Here is a 15,710-nt window from a genome sequence, read left to right as displayed (position 1 = left end):
TAAGAACACGTGGCACCTGCTCCCAACAGGAATGCCCCTGCCCCACCGGCTGGAAAAACGCTCTGTGAGCCATCCCTTGTTTGGTTACAAAGGGGACGTGAGGGTGTAGTGTTTTTTAGGACAATTAAGAGCAGGAGCAAAGCTGCAGCTTAGATATTAATAGCTGATACAGACAAAGCCTATGGATTGTGGTAAATGAGTATAATATTATTAGAAGATTCCAAATTCCAAACTGCAGACTCAGGCTCCAAAGCTGGGAGGAGACGATGCTGTGCAAGACAACGACCACTGAGCAATGATCATGAAGATCCCAAACTTTAACGTTATTATGGGTACTATTATTATTGTATAGGCAAAACTGCCCAGGAACTTCAGTGTTCACAGTCCCTCACTGGAGGCACCCAGCTCAGGCTGCAGTGCTTCCCTAAAGGAATCCATCCTTCAGGGTTTGTGGAAACCTCATGTCCAACGCTGTTATGCTGCCTGGCATGTGTAAGTTCTGTACAGGTTTGTAAGGTGTCTAGTATTCCTACAGACAAGGCATGGGGAAGAGGGGGTGTGTGGAGAAGGAAAAAAGGTTCAAAAGCCCAGGGACAATGTTACGTCTTTGTGAGTAAAAGACCAAAGGAAAGGTGGCAAGGTGCCATAGATTTTTTTTATGCTTTGGTTTTAAAACAGTCAAATACTGAAGGCTCCAAAATATAACTGGTTTAAATGCAAAACTGTGGCTTTTATTTCCAAACATACAATAAATAGGTCCACCACAACTAGCCTCTAACTTCATTTTACATGGAAGGATTTTAAAATTAGTTTGTGCATATTTAAAAATTAAACTTCCCTTTGCACATAATTCCAAACATAACCGAACTGCATTACACACCAGCTCATGGTCTTGGCACTGTGACACAAGCAACCAATTAGAAACAGAGCTCTGTAGCCAGGACTTGAACAAAAATTGCATTTCGAATTGTTGATAAAAGATCTACCAACAATTTAATATTTTTCTGCAGTATACAAAAAACTTTAGTATGTAAATGTTGAAAAGCAAGTTGTCTTCTCTTCTGTTTCTGTAGAGACTGCAAGGTAAGTGGATTTATTAAGTGTTCACTATTTGCTATATGATACAATTTTCATACCAAAATATCTTTACTGCATAGTAACATTCCGTATTTTCAAATGCTAAAAGAGATTAGATGCAGTCTTTTTATTTTATCCCTCATCACTGAATTTAAAGACATTTTTAACCGCATCTCTGTTTCATCACAGTGCAGAAGGCCCTTAATATTTCAAGGATTTATTCAGTCATATTTTTAATACAAAAGTAGAGGCTGAGGAAAAGCCAGAGTAGTCTATACACAATGCACAATCTGTGTACATTCTGAAGCTGTACCTCTTCAAGAACTAGTTATACACTCTTCAAACAAATCCCTTTATCCAGCAATTCAAAATACTTTAGATCAGAAGTTTTATATTAGAATCAATACAATATATGCATATAAATACATTTATACCCTTCGGTTGCTAAACAACCCAGATGGCTGCGAGGATGACCTGAAATGGTTCTCCGTTGGCCTGGGATACCAAATTATGTCGGCAGCTAACTGTTAACCAAGAGAGTCACAGTAAGAAATGGATATCTCTGCACAAGGTAGGTGTGCCACAGCATCAGTTAAGACTAGAAATACCAGGTGACATCCTGGCCCCTTCAACAGGGCAGGATTTCAACTTTTGTGAGATGCAACACACAGGCAACATTTTTTCCCTCTGCCGACGCTCCGTTCATAAAAAGTCTCAGCAGAACAAAAACCCAAAAAATACAACAAACCAAAGCAAAGGTTTTAAAACTGCAAGTTTCCAAGACAGGTGCTGCAGCTTTCAAGAACAAAGTAAAAGTTTTATAATTAAAAAACAAGGAAAAAAAAATAACAAAACCCAAACCAAAAAGCAATGTGCAAGTGTGAAACTCAGAAGACGATAGCAGGGATCGATTTACACCTCGGTTCAGGCTGAAACACGGAACCCAAAATGCCTTATGGAAAAACAGTTCTCACTGCAAATCTCATCTCCAGCTGAGGAGGGTGTTTGTGTATCTGTATAAAAACACCCCTGCTCCACCCAAGACAGCCTGGGCAGCAGCTCGAGGGTTCCAAAGCCCAGGTGGTCCCAGCCCCTGGGAGGGACAGAGCCACCTGCACCGACTCCCCACAGCCCCAGCGGTGCTCCAGGGGCTGTCCCAGCAGTGGGCACTGCTGCAGCAAGAAGTGTTCTCAGTGTGGCTTCTGAAAGGACGCAGAAATGTTGGCTCTCTGAGTATCCTCCAAAGGTGCTAGAGGTTTTAAGTTTGAAGCGTTTCTTCCCACAATGCCAGGTATACAAATGTGTATCTTTTTAAATAATATTGCACATAAAAGTCATCTTAAAATTTGTAGTGAAAGCAGGGTTGAAGGACAGTGTTTTCCAAAAGAGAATAAAAAGCTACCTGTACATAGTAAGTTTTAATTTAAAGAACGCCAAGATTATTCAAAATCTAAGCACATAATACTGACAGAAAAACGTTAAATTGCACAATCTACATATAAATTAATTTGTAAATACTTAAAAGTTTTTAAACATTGAATAACCTCGATTTCACAAATCAGCTAGGTCACTGTCAAAGGATCAACTTACTGAGTTAGAAGTACTTTCCCCCAGAAAAAAACAGAAACAAAAAGATTTGCAGTCTCAGATGAAGCATTGGAAAGTTAAAGCATTTCAGCTCAGAGGTAGTGCTAAACACATCCAACTAGAAGTCCATTATATTTGAACTATGATGAAATAAGGTAGTAAAATGTAGAAAGACTATAAAATTTACAAAAATAAATAGTTCTGAATGCTTTAGAAAATGCAAGAGACTTTGTTGGTACGTGTCTTGATCTGCTTTTCTGACCAAAAGAAAGCAAAGCGTGTCTCATTTTTAAAATATACCCATCTCTAGTAACGTGTCTGCAATCCACACAATCTAACTCTGCAACTTGACAGATGCCAGCTTGGCATAGACTCTGATATTAAAAATAAAGTGGAGGCTTTGTAAAAGATCACCTCATATGAAATTTGCTTTGCATGTAAATTCTTCTGTCAAATTAAAAATTGCACATAAAAAAGTTTATTGAAAGAGGCATGAGGGGTGATGAGGGTTATGTGCCCATTGTTCCACATACACCCTGGAAGGAAAATGATGATTGCACAGTTCTGATAAATAAATTTTTTTTAAAAAAATCTGCCACTTTTTTGGTTTATAAGTTTTGGAATTATTTAGAAAATCCTACTATGGACAAATTATTATTTAGTTTGCTTTTTAAAGAATTCTTTACAACTTTTCCAGTGGCTTTTATCCTGAAACCAAATGAAAGTGGCAGTTTAAAAGTATCTTTGGGTAAAACAAATATCAGGATCCAACCAGAATTTCCATGATGTGGTCCAACTCACTCAGATCTGTTCTACATATCTGAATGTTGTTTGCTGAAGAAGAATTACAAGATGGAAAGGTTTTCAATGGTTCTTCTGTAGCAAGAGATGGTGATCTGGGTGGCATTAGTGGAGGGCAACAGAAGTCTGAATCATACATTGAAGTGTCAATATCTTCAAAAATGTCATCTATTGCCAAATCCTTCAAGTAACTGGTTGAATTTGAAATCTCAAAGGAACCAAACACGCATTCAGCTCCCTTCAAATCCTGTCTATCATCTTCTAGTTTCAGACCAGTATTTTCTGGAAACTTTGGCTGGTCATCTCCAGTAGGAACCAGACAAGTAGGTGGGCTGATATCTTCTACAAAGTCTAAATCCTTCAGAATAGATGAAATAGCAGATGACATGTCATCATCTGAAACGATCAGCAGGCTGTTTTCAATGGGGTCTTCCACAGACCGCAGCTCACAACAGTGAGACTCTTGCTGACCAATACCAGAAGGCAACTGAAGGGCAATCCCAGGTGACTCCATCCCTGTGTAGCTGTGAGAAGCAGGAGCAATGCCAGGGCAGATATTCACTGGCTGCTGGTTACTCTCTTGCCTCATCTCCTCCTGGATCTGCCGCACGGTGTTGGCGATGAGGACAGAGCGGTGCAGGTTCGGCTCCACCAGCATTTTGTATGTCTGTAACTTGGTGAGGCACATGTTGAGCACCAGCTGCCTCTTGAGTGGGTATGGCAGACTTCGACTGGAATCAAAGGCACTCGAGAGACCAGCCATGTTCTCCTCATAGTCACTCAGCTTGCGCTTTAGGCCTCTCCCCAACATTAACCTGGAAGACAGAAATTATGAATAACCCCGGGCAGGCCCAAGAGACAGTTCTGAAAAGCTTGTAGTGTATGACGTATTGGTTAACTTAAGACTTTTGATGTCACAGAACATCAAGACACGGAATGAAATCCTACGCAATACTACTTCCATTGACAAGATACACTTTCCAGCTATATTGTTTAATGGCAACTTTTTTTCCTAAACAGAAGACACGGAAGAAATACACAAACTCTTTTTTTAAAAAGCTACGTACTTCTAAGTATATCTGACTGTCCACATGAAATAAAATAGATGCTTATATTAAGGATCAAACAACTATACAGAATATTTAATCACTTCCATTTTAACATTCATTCTTGGGTACATCAGGTAAGATTTCAAAGCTAGTTTACAACACCCATTTCGATCTCAATAAGGCATTCTAATGTCTTGCCCAGTGTCCCTGAGAACTCTCTATAGGAATGATTTTTCTCCTTTTTCTTTGGTGACCCAAAATTGTTTTATAGCAAGACCAACAGCAGGGCCTCCCATGGGATCCTTATATCCATTCCACAGCTTGGTAGTTTGGTTAAATGATAGGAGGAAATCTGGCTGGGCCACTGAGCTCACAGAAACACAATCACTGCTCGTGGCTGCTGGTTCACAACCTGCTACTGACCTAAGTAGCCTAAGCCATCAACTTCATACTAAGAACATCCGGCAGGAAGCTAACAAACAGCATTTTAAAGGTGACCAATTTCGGTAAACAGCTAGGAAAAAAAAATATAGAATTTAGTTGCATTCATTCTGCTTTGTGTGCTCTTGCACTGAAATACAGTAGGTCTAGAACAATGTAGTACAAAAACTGTACACACACACACATCTAAAATGTAAGTGATCCAAACAAATACCTGCTTGGATACTTTGCAATTACCATCCCAAGTGAGAAGTGTTTTACTAGGGACAACAAGCCCAATGCAATCACTCATATAAACTCAGAAAAGGAGTATACTGTGCCCAGAAACACTGCTAAAATCTCAGTTACACACATTCTAAAGTGTCTGTGAATACAGACACCTCAATCCCAAATGATTAAAAAAAATTAAGCAATCATAAATTAGACACCAGTGGCAGATTAGGGCAGATCCTTCACACACAATGATCCAGACCCTGCGTGCTGCCGAGGGCCTCCCAACTTCCTTTTCATGTGAGCACTGGATACTGCCAGCAATAGCTCAGCTGATGGCCGCAGCTGCCAGCTGCTAGCCTGTTGCTAGACTTTTGGGGACAAGGAGAAGGCAGCAGGATTAAGCCTCTTTTACTTTCAGGATTTCTCCAGATTTGCAGGAAGCATGGCAGGGCTCCATGGCTACATCCATCTGCCCAGACAAGGCTGTTGGAGAACTCAGCTACTCTGGAGGAACAGAAAGCAAGCAAGCAGTGCATCCTCCTCAGCAAGACACACAAGAGAAAATAGACAGCAGCTACAGGAGTTTAACTGTCAGACTTCTCAATTGTACGCACTTTTTTTTTTGAAGGACATATCTGGATGAAATTCAACTTGTCCTATGACTGCATTTTTACTTAGGAGGGAGTAGTCTGGCCTATCTTCAGTTCACTAACATAGTCACTCTTGAAACAGCAACAAAGTTTAATTACTTGCAATTTTACCAGTGCTGCAATTTCTTAACTTTGGAACTCTGTTTTTCTCCAAAGTTTTCTGCTAAACTGCCACAGCACCAGCTGAATCTCTTTAAAAACCAGGTGTCTGGATGTGGTGTGCCTGTTCACCTGGGTCATCTTCCCACACTGATCACCTATTGCTCTCCCTCTCCAGCACCCCACTAACAGCCAGTACCGAGCACTCCATTACAACAAAATCAGAACAAATCTGGATACAAACTTCAGGCACAAAATATAATAATGAAGTATTCTGGGGAGGCAGTGTCTGTGTCAGGCATCCTCAGTCAAACTACTGAAAATACTGTCAATAACTGATAATTTTTGACACAATCTATGGAAAATCACAATTATGCAGGACAAGTAGACTGTTGCTAAATATACCAACCCTCATCATGAAGACAAGCATTTATGCAAATCATAAAAGACTCACAAAATTGTGAACTCTCCATTTTAAGTAGCATTTAAATGTTGTGTACTACCTAAGGCATTACCTCATAGCATCACTATAAGAACAAAAATTATGCATCAAAAAGGCTATTCCTTCACTAAGCACCATCATTCCCATGTACTGCCCACTAGTGGGGTTTTTCTGTTTGTTTTGTTTTTATTTTTTTTTCTCTCAATTAATTAAACAGACCAAAATTTACACCCATAGGGGAATGAAGTTATGACCACACAGGAAACAGCAATTCTGACATTTCATACATTCAGAATGTTTGATTTTGATAATTTACTGCTTTTAGTATTTTTTTGAAATATACATTTACACTTTGTTAGGCACACAGGACATACTATTCTTATCTCTTTGAATTATATAAATAACAATAATTCCTAACATCTCAAAAATGTGCTAGTATTTAAATTCTGTAAGCAAGCTTAAAGAGCAAGCAGACTATGATATGCAAGGATGTATAATTTCACAGGAACAACTTAAAATGACATGTTTTACTTTTCAATTCAAACAGTAGTCTAGATAGACTAAATACTTCATGCTCATATAGGCAGACACCCTTCTTTTCATTCCTTAAATTTCCTTCAATAAATTTGTCCCAGAGCATTTAAGAAATATGTAACAATGCTCCAGCATGATAGCGCTTGACTATAAAAATGAAGTGCAAGAAACACTATTTGCTCCAACTTCAAAATGTTTCTACTTAATGTACTCCCCACTCTCAAGATGTTTTTTAAAATACACAAACATAGTACTACCTTACATTTTAGAAACTCTATCTAAATTTGATTTTTTTTTCCTAACAGGAAGGATCCCTAACTCTTCCTCCAGGAGCTAGATGACTTCAAAGGTTACACAAAAATTTGGAAAAGGCTAATAAAAACCAGAGTACCATTGGTACAGGGGATTTAAAAATTACTAGTGTCATGGTTGCTACAGGAGACATTAAATTTCAGTTCTTGTCAAACACACTCAGCTGCTGACCTACAAAAGACACAAAGCCCCTTTGTTACCAGCTAATCTACATTTTATCAGGCGTTTTGCTTTACTTTCTAACACAAGAATTTCTGACGGGATCAGATCCTTAACTATTGTGTATTTTCTGAGTAGCTTGTTCTTCTGTAGTGCTGCGTATCGACATCTCACCCCAAACCCAAAATTCAGTCAGATGCTCTCTTTCGCAGCATTACTTTGCAGCAGAAGATGCTGATGGCATTATTTAATTATGCAATGCTTACTCTAATTTTTGGTAGCAGGGGAAACAAGCAGCTGTGCACACACGAACCCCCAGAGCCCAGACGAGGAGCAGTGTCAGCCCTTCCACCAGCTGACACGAGGGCACAGCCAGCTCAGAGGAGCACAATCTGGGCACACTAAAGCACAATGAATCTCCAGAAACTGCACTCTCCTTATTCCAACCTAATTCCAGGAACCTACTCAGATCTCAAAAAATTGGATCAAGTAGCAGGATTTTGGGATGTGCCAATCTGATAACTCTATAATTTGTAAGTAAATAAACTGAATAAAAATTAAAGTTTATGCCAACTTCAAATGTGAGGTCTGTACATAGCTGTTCAATTAAAAAAGGAGCAAGCTCTAAGTCACCCTCTTCTTGAACTTGAAAAAGTTCCACAACAAATTTTTTTTTTCGTTCAGATGACCTATTTTAGAATCTTTTGTCATGAAAAAAACAGGAACAATGAGGAACAACACATCTCAATTTTTTTTTCTGGCATTTTCTCATTCTCTCTCATTATAGTAATGCAAACTGAGCCACAGGCTGTTTATGGCAGAATGCTTTTTAAATTAATTTTTCAGATATAGAGAAAAGAAAGCAAAGTGAACTCAGTATTTGGGAGTACCAAACTGTCTATTCACGTGACTGAACTACAGTGGAGTCTACAGAGAAATTCTGCCCTGACAGCATGTTCCTCAGTTCCTTCCAGTCCTCCATGGAGGACATTTCATAGCAACTCCTCCCTGCTAAGATGGGAAGAAGCATCCAAGCACTGTAATCCTACACCATACCAGGGTTTGAAAAAACTTGGGAGGGAAGAGGCACATCCCTGGTTGGCAAATCCACACAATACCAAACAAACAGGCCTGGTCAGGGTGCAGCTACTCAGAAGAAACATTCCAGGCTACCAAGAAAAATTCACATTGCAACGTGTTGAGGACAATACAGGGCCCGTGCCACCATTTCAGCTCCATCTGTCACAGGGTCTGACAGTGCAGCTGTCACTGACACATGGTTGGGAAGTACAGCTGGGAACACTCTCAAGGAATAATGCAACATGTGAAAACCCTCAATTACTTCTATCTGGGCAAACTACTACTTAAAAACTTTTTTGGAAGATGAGGGAGAAGAACTGAAGAGCAAAGTTAAACAATGTTTAGAACTCAGGACCTCACAGAGCTTTAATTTTCAGCAGAGAAGAGCTTCACAAATAATGAGTGTATCAAACACAACTGCCATGGTTAGTATTGTCTGAACATGAACTTTCCATGCACAAAACAAGCACTGTAATCAACTACACAACAGTTATTTCTTTACCATTAAATATGTTTAAATAGCAAGATAATCAATAAAGTACTTGGCCTTCACTATGCAGGTAAATATAATTTAATTCATAGTGGTTCCTTTTGGCTTTTCTTTTTAGAATATTATTGAATTCAGACTTGCTCGATCCTTTCTGTACAGCCACATTGTTGCATTTTTCAGTCCACGACTGTCTCAAAGTGAAGTATTACTTTTTCTTACAGGACAAAAATACCAGCTTTGCAGATGTGTAAGCATCTCATGAGTGAAAGCTGCCTGTCCAGTTTGCAGTAATGCAACTTACGTATTAAAATCAAAATTAGAGACTCCTTGCTATTGTAATTTGGGCAATTCCCTTGCAAAGTCTCCTTTGTCTCACAACTGTAGAAACCATATAAGAGTAAAGACAGACAGAAGTCTCTCTGGGCTGTAGACTTGTGCTAGTGACTGACCAAAGATGGCTGATAAGCTGGTGTCCTGCCCTCCCCTCTCTTCCACGGACACATCTCACAAGCACACATCTATCTGCAGGAAGTGCAAAGGAAGACAAACATCCCACAGTTACGGCTGTTTCCCAGAATTATTTGATGTATGCTGCACACTATTTCTGATTATAATGCTTCCCCTACCTGACACACATTTTAGCTTAGGCAACACAACTTCATGAATAGTTTTAATTAAGTGCTGGACTGGCTATTGGCTTATATTTCACGTAGAAGAAAGTGCACAAGAAAATGGAAAGGCTGAAGGTGCAGTTAACAGACACAGCACAAATCCCCTCCTCCCATCTGGGCTTAGGGCTGATCACTTGGACATGCCTTACATAACACCATAAGCTGTCAGACCACACAGAACAGTGCCTCTGATCTGGGGTCCCCAGCAAGCGCTGGAGATCCCCACACAGCATCTCAGCTGTTACCAAAAGCAAGTGAGGGAAGGACTAAATGCTTTAGGAAACACCAAAGTAAAAAGCCATTTGGACCTGAAGACACTTTCAAATATACAAAAATGTGTTTAAGTCCATTGGCACCCCACCCCCCCTCTCAGCCCTGCCCCAGTTTAGCCAAGATGAGTAACTGCTGGAGAAGGCACAAGTGACTAAAAGTGTGCATACAGGGAGGAGAGCAGTCCTACAGGCTTACTCCCATACCTAAACTCCTATGCAACAACTTCTTCACAGGAGTCAGAAATCACCAGAAAACAGCAGGTCAAAGAAAGGAGACTTAATGTCAACTTTTTAGTCAACAAATCTTGACCTATAACACACCCAAGTCTGGTACAAAGTAACTGGAACACAGAACCAAGATATGCTACTGTTCAGACTCAAGAAACCCCAACAAAAACAACAAACAAACCCAAAACCAAAACCAGACACACACACCCCAATCCTGAAAACAAAACAGAGAAAGAATCCCACACCTAAGGATTTCCCCACATTTTGAAAGAAAGATTAGCCTGAATAGCATTCATTAGGTATAGGAAAGGAACAAGAGGAAGACTGAGTTTAGCAGAGAATTGTTCTGGAATTAATAACCTTCCCAGTGTAATTCACTATGTGTGGAAGTAGAGAATAAAACTGCATCATACACAAATATTGTAGGAGCTGAAATGATGTTTAGGAAGCACTTGGAAGTTTTACCTTGATTTAGAAGTTAGTTTGAAACCCCCCACAACACCCTGCTTATGTTATGTCTAACTGGATCTGGAAAATTCCTGCACTTAAGGACATCTTTCTAAGTTCCTTACTCCCATTTCATTTCACAAAGCACTGATAAGAGCTTTCCTTTACAAACTATGGCAGCTAAGTTTCAGAGCATGACATTTCACTCTGGAGAAGGAACTCCTCTGTTAGGATCTGTACCTTCCACAGCTAAAACAAATAGATCCAGGCTGTTCCCAAGAGTAAATGAACCACATTCTTAGCAGCTGATATCTAACGCTAGAGTATAAGGGAGAGCTGCTGAGGCAGCTCCAGTGTTCCAGTGCTCAGTAGAGAGAAACTTTCATCCTTAAAAAACCCCAAACTAAACCACTATCACTCTTGTCTGTCACTTGTGTATCTCATTCCACATTTACTAACAAAGCTCACATATATATTTTAATGACAATGTGTTTAGCAATGTTTTTTCCAGGAATTTTGGGTGGATTTTTTTTTTTTTAGTGGAACAAGGGCGTGGAGTAATTTAAACTAAGGATCAATAGTAGCTGGCAAAAGCTAATACATGATCAAGAGTTACTAAACCTAGAAACTCCCATAGTAAAACAAAACTATAATTAAATGAGAATATAAAGCACTCATAAAGGAAACAACAAGAACCAAACCACCACGGTTCCACCAAAGCATCTCACTGGAGAGACAAAGGATCAACAGATCTGCAAATGCAATGACACACCTCTTCACAGCTTGTTCTAGTCAACTGAACAGTTCTCAATCCATTTTCCTTACCCTGCTTGCTTCAAATAGAGATACTGGATGCATTCACCTACATAACACTGACACGTGTTTTAAGAGTTACAGTGATCTAAAAGATCCACTAATAAAGGAACTTATAGCTTATTAAATATTAGAAACTGGCACGCCCATACTTTAACAGAAAAAAATGGACCATTAACAGTAAAAGCAAACAAGAAAAAAAGCTCTTCTCCTGATAGAGGACTGTGCATTTATTCTTTCAGTTACCAAATCAGAAATCGCTGAAATTTTCTCTTGTAGCACACAACTTTACTTCAGTATCCCAAGGGCCACCTTCTCACACGACAAGATTGTAACACTCAATTTTAGCAGCTGAACAGTGAATTTCACTGTAAGATTTAAGCCTCAGTTAACCAATTTCCAAGAAAAATGGGATCTTACAGCAATATGCTTTGTTGCATTATAATAATTCCCCCTTATAAAAAATGGTAATGGAAATTCAGAATGCTCAAGCCAAAGAGTTTATACTATCCAGTAAGTCTAAGCACCTCACTTTATATTATATATCCCGTTTTTAAAAGACATATCTCAGTTTACCATTCTAATCCACAAATAACATCTGCAGCCCATTATCAGAACGTGCCCTATGCCCAAAAGATACAATTTCATAAAAACATACAAGTACTTACCCTTAGAAAACAGAAAGGAGTCCAGGCAGGAAGATTCTGGATTTTGCATAAAGCGTGGTCATCCAAGAGTCTTAAACTATCCCAGAGGCCAAGCCATCCACCGAGGTAGGATGAGGCGACTTAAGAGGAAAAACAAAACCAAACCAGAGTACTTAATTACTATGTGGTGGTTTTTATTTTTTTAAACCAGAAGTATTAAGCACACAATTCAATACAACTTTTTAAATCATTTGTGCTAAATTCTATTAAAACAGATAAACATGGGTAAAACCCCCTAAAGTTCATGAATACACTGAAATAAGAGGACTGAACAGTTTCACCTGGGAACACATAAAATGAGGAAATTATCTTTCATAAATTACAGAATGCTGATCCTCTAACTTTTAGGCTTTAGGATAAGGATTTGCACTGATATTTCTTCAGGTTATCAAACACTAATTTACAATTGTATTCATCTCCAAAATCACAAAATTAGGAGAGAGAATACAATGCACTGTGAAGAACTACATTTCAGAATTATCTCCTAACACTTACAGGCTGCAAAAGCAGTTAAGATTTTAATTTAATTTCCCAACATTCCTCTATTTCAGCATACACAAAACCAGCATGAGAAGATATGTGACAAGGTGTCCTATGATTGTGTCTAATATTCCGTGTGGCACCATTTCCATCAAAACCCTAATATAACTCAAGGCATTGGAAACTGGGAAATATGAAAAGGCTGAAGTGACAGTAAACTATGCACTAGGCTAGGAGATGTGGAGGGAATTGCATGATCCATGCTCTTGAGGTCTCACCTCCACCTGGAGAATCAAATAGTTGTGAATTCCAAGAATTAAAGCCCTTGCAGGGGCTAACAGCCTGCAGCCAGGATTGGATGTGACATGCCTGTTTGTGCACATCACACACACAGACACCTGACCCAGCTATGGCAAACTGCCTCACAAATGCACCACAGGAGCAAGGATCAGTACTATCCAGATAAACACAGTCCTTCATGATCAAAAATCAAGAGTTCATACATTATTTCACGAATCTTAAAATAATACATAGTGAAAGGCAGTCTTACATTCAGACAGACGGGCAAGTAAACGCCTACAGTGCATCTTACATAGCAACTCATAGCCTGATGCTACCAAAGGGCTCCTCCGCTTACAGAAGCTTGGAACTGTAAAGATGCAGCAAAACAGCAGTAAAATGCCCGTGACCTAAGCAAGCCAAACCTAACCCACAGCAACAAACACATTAACATCTCCCTCCTCCTCCTCCTCAAAGCTGACTTCTTTCCCAGTATAAGGAAATCCATGCTATCTGTAAATAATAATAATTTTTTAAAAAGCCCCAAACAAAGAGACAAACGAAGATTCATAACCTATTTGCTCTGAAACAGCGGACTTCAGATGGTCACTATTGAGGTTCATTAAAGTGTACTGGCTAGGTCACAGACAGAGGTGTGCAGTCACTGCATTTTCTATTCACTGAATATAAAAACACATGTTTTAGAATTTTAGGGTTTTTTTAACGCTAAAACAACTTCACAAAGCTAACAAGCATACTAAAATGTTGAGAAGTTTTAGATTTTAGCACCTTAGTTAAGAAACCCCAAACCCAACAAAATTAGAACCACTGGATAAAAAAATAGTACTGTTACTTGTATTTTAGAAGTCCAATATTTTGCTAGAAGGAGATCAAGTCAAGAAGTTTTCAAATTTAATTTCTTTATTATATACTTCAAAGGATTCCTGCAGAAGTAACTGTGGAAGTTGTGACTTTTGCCCTGTATGATTTCACACTGGGATGAGTGTCAGGAAGAAGTACAGAGGTAAGGTTATTAGGTTTAGTTTTTACAATCTGTTAGGAAAAAAAAAAGACAACTATAGAAGACACAGAGTAGCTGTACATCACTATGAATTGTATGTCTAGTGGATTACTTTTTGTTTCTTCATAAATGCACCCCATTTAGGACCTGTTTAGGGGTAACTTTAGAATTTTGAGATTACAGCATCATTTCAATGTTAATGGTATTTCCCCCATTGCAGCTAAATGCCTGAACGACAGAATTTTAGCCACATCAAAAATAAAGTGGAAAATTACTGCGTAACACTCCTACCCATGCTTTTAGAAACTAGCATTCCAACACAGTTTGAAAAATTCCAGGCCTAACTAGGGCAGAAATTATTAACTGTACCTATCTGCGAGCTTAATCTGCAATATGCATAAAAGAGACCAATTTTATGCTCCTCCACTCCTATCCACCTGCTGGTAGCCCAGACTAACGCGCATTTACGGAGCCAAACAAAACCTGCTGTTAAAAATGTAACTGCAGCATATACATAAGTCGCAACTACCAAGGGGCAGCGATCAGGAGTGCCAGAATGGAAACGCTGGGATTCAGGGAAAGCCCTTTCCTGCCGCCCTCCCGCAGCCGCTCCCACGGCTCCTGCCACCATTTGGCCTTTGTGGAAGGAGTGTCGGTGCTTCCTGCCGGCGTCCCGCCTCCCCCCCCCTCACAGCGGCCGTGGGCAGCGGTAACCAGAGACAACCTTGGGCTTCCCGAGCTGCGAAAAGTTACACTCCTCCCCCTTCCTCCGCCCGGCTCGCTCAGACCCCGGCCGGGCTAATTATAACTGCGCGAACAACTTCCACCGCCGGCCGCGCTCCGGGCGCTCCCCCCGCGCCCAGCCCAGCTCTCCGGGGCCGCCGTGCCCGCACCCCGGCCTCGCTGTGCCCCCCGCACCCAGCTCAGCTTCCCGGGACCGCCGTCCCTCCGCACCGCGCCGCGCAACCCCGGGGCCCGCCGTCCGCTCCACCTGTCCCTACTGTCCCCTCCTCTCCCACCGCACCACCGGGTGCCCCTCCACCCCTCACCGGCAGAGCCCCCCCCCGCCCCGTCGGGCTCCCGCCGCGCCCGCCTTGGCCTCTCGCCGTGCCCGGCCCGTCACCCCGCGCCCGCCGCTGCCCTCCCCCTGCCCCCGGTTCTCAGCCCCGCGCCCTCCCGCCGCCTCCCGCCGTCTTCCGACCGGCGCCCCACCTGGGACCAGAGGAACCCCCGTTCCTTCGCAGCCGGCCGAGCTCCCTCCCTTCGGCGGGGCTGGGACTCCGGCCGGGAGGAGGCGGAGGCAGCGCCACCCCCGCCGGGCCCCGGCAGCCTCCGCTCCGCCCTTCCCTCCGCCCGCGGCTCCCGCGGCGGGGCGCGCGGGGGCGCTGCGTGCGGCGCGCGCGCCAGCTGCCCGCCCTCCCATTGGCCGGCAGCCCTTTCAACCTGCCCGGCAACCATTTTCTGACTGGCGGGCGAGCCGGGGGGCGGGGCTACAGCCGGCCCCGCGGTGCCGCCCAATGAGAGAGCCGGGAGCGCCGGGGGGCGGGGCCGCGCGCCGGCCTGGCCCAATGGGGACACGGGCGCCGCCGAGTCCCGCGGCCCCCGGTGCGGCGCTCCGGGGCTGGCCCCGCCCGTGCTGGCGGCGGTGGCGGAGCGGCCGGGCCGGGCTGGGCTGCGCTCGGCACCGCACTGCTCCGCACTGCTCCGCCCGCCGCCGCCGCCGCACCTTGCACCTTGAAACCTCCGCGGAGCCACTGGGCCAGCCCGGACCCAAGCCCAGAACCACCACCGCCCGCCTTTTTTTTTTTTTTTGTATAAGCTCGCAGTCCGTCTGTGACCAAAACTACCAAATTTCAGT

The 15,710-nt window shown here is 42.1% G+C and overlaps 1 protein-coding gene across 7 annotated transcripts; it reads right to left on the bottom strand.

Moving 5' to 3' along the window:
* Nucleotides 1-702: 702 nt before the first annotated feature.
* Nucleotides 703-15,179, bottom strand: LOC104687068 (SERTA domain-containing protein 2-like). Of its 7 annotated transcripts, none has more exons than XM_039552634.1 (5): nucleotides 15,065-15,179; nucleotides 13,685-13,884; nucleotides 13,103-13,511; nucleotides 12,034-12,152; nucleotides 703-4,280 (listed from the first exon to the last, which is right to left on the bottom strand). In XM_039552634.1, the coding sequence occupies exon 5, from the start codon at nucleotides 4,274-4,276 to the stop codon at nucleotides 3,425-3,427; it is 852 nt and encodes a 283-aa protein (XP_039408568.1). In that variant the 5' UTR covers nucleotides 4,277-4,280; nucleotides 12,034-12,152; nucleotides 13,103-13,511; nucleotides 13,685-13,884; nucleotides 15,065-15,179; the 3' UTR covers nucleotides 703-3,424. The 7 variants fall into 7 exon arrangements, with proteins under 7 accessions (XP_039408568.1, XP_039408569.1, XP_039408570.1 ...); XM_039552635.1 differs by lacking the exon at nucleotides 15,065-15,179 and having other exon boundaries at nucleotides 13,103-13,201; nucleotides 13,406-13,511; nucleotides 13,685-14,750; XM_039552636.1 differs by lacking the exon at nucleotides 13,685-13,884 and having other exon boundaries at nucleotides 13,103-13,201.
* Nucleotides 15,180-15,710: the final 531 nt, after the last annotated feature.

The sequence above is a fragment of the Corvus cornix genome, chromosome 5 (assembly GCF_000738735.6).
Source record: "Corvus cornix cornix isolate S_Up_H32 chromosome 5, ASM73873v5, whole genome shotgun sequence".
NCBI classification, from domain to species: domain Eukaryota; kingdom Metazoa; phylum Chordata; class Aves; order Passeriformes; family Corvidae; genus Corvus; species Corvus cornix.
Note: the sequence above shows the minus strand (reverse complement) of the source record. Positions and strands in the feature narration are given on the sequence as shown.